Here is a 3,009-nt window from a genome sequence, read left to right on the forward strand (position 1 = left end):
TTGGTTGCTTTCACTAGGTGCATTGATTTCAGTGTAGATGCTGATCTCTAATTCTATTTGAATGCTTGCACTAGATGCATTGATTTCACTGTAGATGTTGATTTCATATTTGATGTAATGGCTTCATGAAACTGTAAAATATTGTAATTGACTACATTCTAATTATTCTCATTTTCCATCATTCAACATTGTTACTCACTTTGCCTTCAAACAAGATAATAGAAAACAACTACCTTTGAAACTCACTTGGGGTTTAACACTCCATAAGTCACAATGATTGATTTTGGAGAAAACTACTATTAATATTGGAGAGCAAGAGAGACAAGGTATGATGTTTACTACAATAGATCGAGTTAAAATTTTGAATGGTCTACGATTTCAACCACCCTTTTCATATGATCCATATGAAAAGATCCCAAAACTAATGTGTGACAATAAGAATAGTAGAAGAAAATAGTTTGAGATAAATCACAATAAAGGCTATTTGTAAGTGATTGCATTCAAGTATTATTCACATTTTTTATCATTCAATTGTTACTTTGCATTCAATTTTTTTATTTCATCATTTTTCATCATTCAAGTTATTAACAATCTCTATCATAATTGAGCAAATTTAAAATTAAAATGACTATATTAATCTTCAACATATTTAACATATTTAAAATGATTAGAATAATTAGATGTTCAACAAGACATATTTAGCATATTTACAATGATTAGAATAATTAGATGTTCAACAAGTTTTCCATGGCCGCATACAATGAAACCATCTTAGATCCATCTTAATCTCATATCTATTAAGCATTGAGAGGGATCAAATCTCTCGAGGTGCGAACCTTTCTCAAATTGTGCACTAAAAAAAGAGGTTTATAACATGGATCTAAGTTGGTGTAACATGTGAGACGTGTATAAAAAGTTCAATGTTTAGGGTGGATGCTCCACCCATCCTCATGAACACTTCAATGTTTAGGGTGGACACTCCACCCATCCTCATGAACACATAAAGCTTTTTGTTAGAAGAAAAGGTGTATGACCATGTCAAATAGAGTGATTGGTTAACTACTATTTGTAGTGAAACTTTAGGAATAAGATTTTTTTTAATAATTAATTATTAAAATTAAGATTAAAAGAAGAAAAATGTTAGGAAATTTTAATTTGTAGTGAAACTTTAGGAATAAGATTTTTTTTAATAATTAATTATTAAAATTAAGATTAAAAGAAGAAAAATGTTAGGAAATTTTAATTTGTAGTGAAACTTTAGCAATAAGATTTTTTTAATAATTAATTATTAAAATTAAGATTAAAAGAAGAAAAATGTTAGGAAATTTTAAAATTAAAACAAGAAGAATATAAAGAGTTTTTTGTTAAATATTAAAAATTAAAACTTTAAATTTAGATTAATTAGATTGAGAGGTTAGATTTAATAAAGGAAAAAAGAGTAAAGATTATCAGTGCACCATAATTAAAATAATATTTATTATTTAATTAGAATAATTAATTTATTTAAAATTATTTAAAATAAAAGTTTACGAAGATAGTTTAATTAGCCATTACCATGCTATAAAGTATTTGAATTTCATAAATAAACTATGAAATTCAGGGTTTAAGTCACCACTAACAAAAATATTTAATTTAATTTATTATAAATTATTGATTAATTTAAATTTAAATTTAAATTTTTAATATAAAATAAATCATTATGGAAAAAATTATTGAAAATTAAAATTTTATAAACCAAATGAATTATCAATGCACCAAACACTGAAGTTCAAAACCCATGGAATTAAAATTTTGTTAGATTATTTTTTGATTTTCTCATAATTAAAAATTTGGTTGGATTAATTTTTTATTTTTTCATAAAAATTTTGTGATTCTAAATTTTGACAAGATTTTCAAATGTGTTTTTAAATATAAAAATAAATTCAAACATCTTGAAAAATCACAAAATATTCACACCGGATAAACTAAATGAAAAAAAATCCCATTCTGCGATTTTATTTGGCAAAACGAGAATGGCTTATGACCGAGTGCATCCTTTACCTCCTGGAGAATTCCTCGGTTGGTCAAAGTCTCTAACCGCTAATATGAAAAGTAATTCTAATCTACAATCCACATTAAACAGATGCCATCGATCCATGCCACAGCCAACCAACCAATAGGAGCCTAGACTTCTGTTAATATAACTCAGAGCAAGGATTCCAGATCCAATCATCTCCTCTCTGACAATCGATTCCTTTTCGATATTTCCGCTGAGATCCATGATCTCTTATTTTCTCTTTTGATTGAAGCGTTCCCATGTCATCTAGGTTCATATTTTCTGTTTCTCGCAACTATGGCTCCAAAGGCAGGCAAGAAAGCCGATGAGAAGAAGCCCGTCACAGAGAAGTCCCCTGTTGCAGAGAAGAAGCCCGCTCCTAAGGTCGAGAAGAAGCTTCCAAAAGAAGGCAGAGAGAAGAAGGGCAAGAAGAAGCACAAGAAGAGCGTTGAGACGTACAAGATCTATATCTTTAAGGTTTTGAAGCAGGTTCACCTAGATATCGGCATTTCTAGCAAGGCCATGGGGATAATGAACAGCTTCATCAACGATATCTTTGAGAAGTTAGCGAGCGAGTCATCGAAACTTGCCCGCTACAACAAGAAGCCCACCATTACATCTCGCGAGATTCAGACCGTTGTAAGGCTGGCGCTTCCAGGGGAGCTCGCCAAGCACGCCGTCTCGGAGGGTACCAAGGCGGTGACCAAGTTCACCAGTGCCTGAATTTGATATTGTTCTTGTATTTAAATGCGATGGCTTTTTTTTACCGCCGTCCCTACAATGAAACTTTTGTCCTTGCCTTTAGGGGTTAATTGGTTCAGTATCTTGAGTAACTGCTCTGTAACGGTTTGTTGTTTTCTGGATTCTCTGTACGGGCCATTTTAAGCTTTTTTTTGTGATAAGGTCAGATCTTTACTTCTATTTCGAAATTCATTTGTCATGCTTTTCCAACTTGGTTTAAAGCAGTTAAGCTA

General features: G+C 30.8%; 1 protein-coding gene across 1 annotated transcript; it reads left to right on the plus strand.

Annotated features, from left to right (window-relative positions):
• Nucleotides 1-2,239: 2,239 nt before the first annotated feature.
• LOC149159385 (histone H2B.4-like) lies at nucleotides 2,240-2,758 on the plus strand. The gene has a single exon (XM_089433480.1). The coding sequence runs from the start codon at nucleotides 2,333-2,335 to the stop codon at nucleotides 2,756-2,758; it is 426 nt and encodes a 141-aa protein (XP_089289606.1). The 5' UTR covers nucleotides 2,240-2,332.
• Nucleotides 2,759-3,009: the final 251 nt, after the last annotated feature.

Source organism: Pinus tabuliformis, chromosome 5_2, assembly GCF_031772625.1.
Source record: "Pinus tabuliformis cultivar Carrire ecotype Pingquan chromosome 5_2, CPIR1, whole genome shotgun sequence".
Classification (NCBI taxonomy): Eukaryota; Viridiplantae; Streptophyta; class Pinopsida; order Pinales; family Pinaceae; genus Pinus; species Pinus tabuliformis.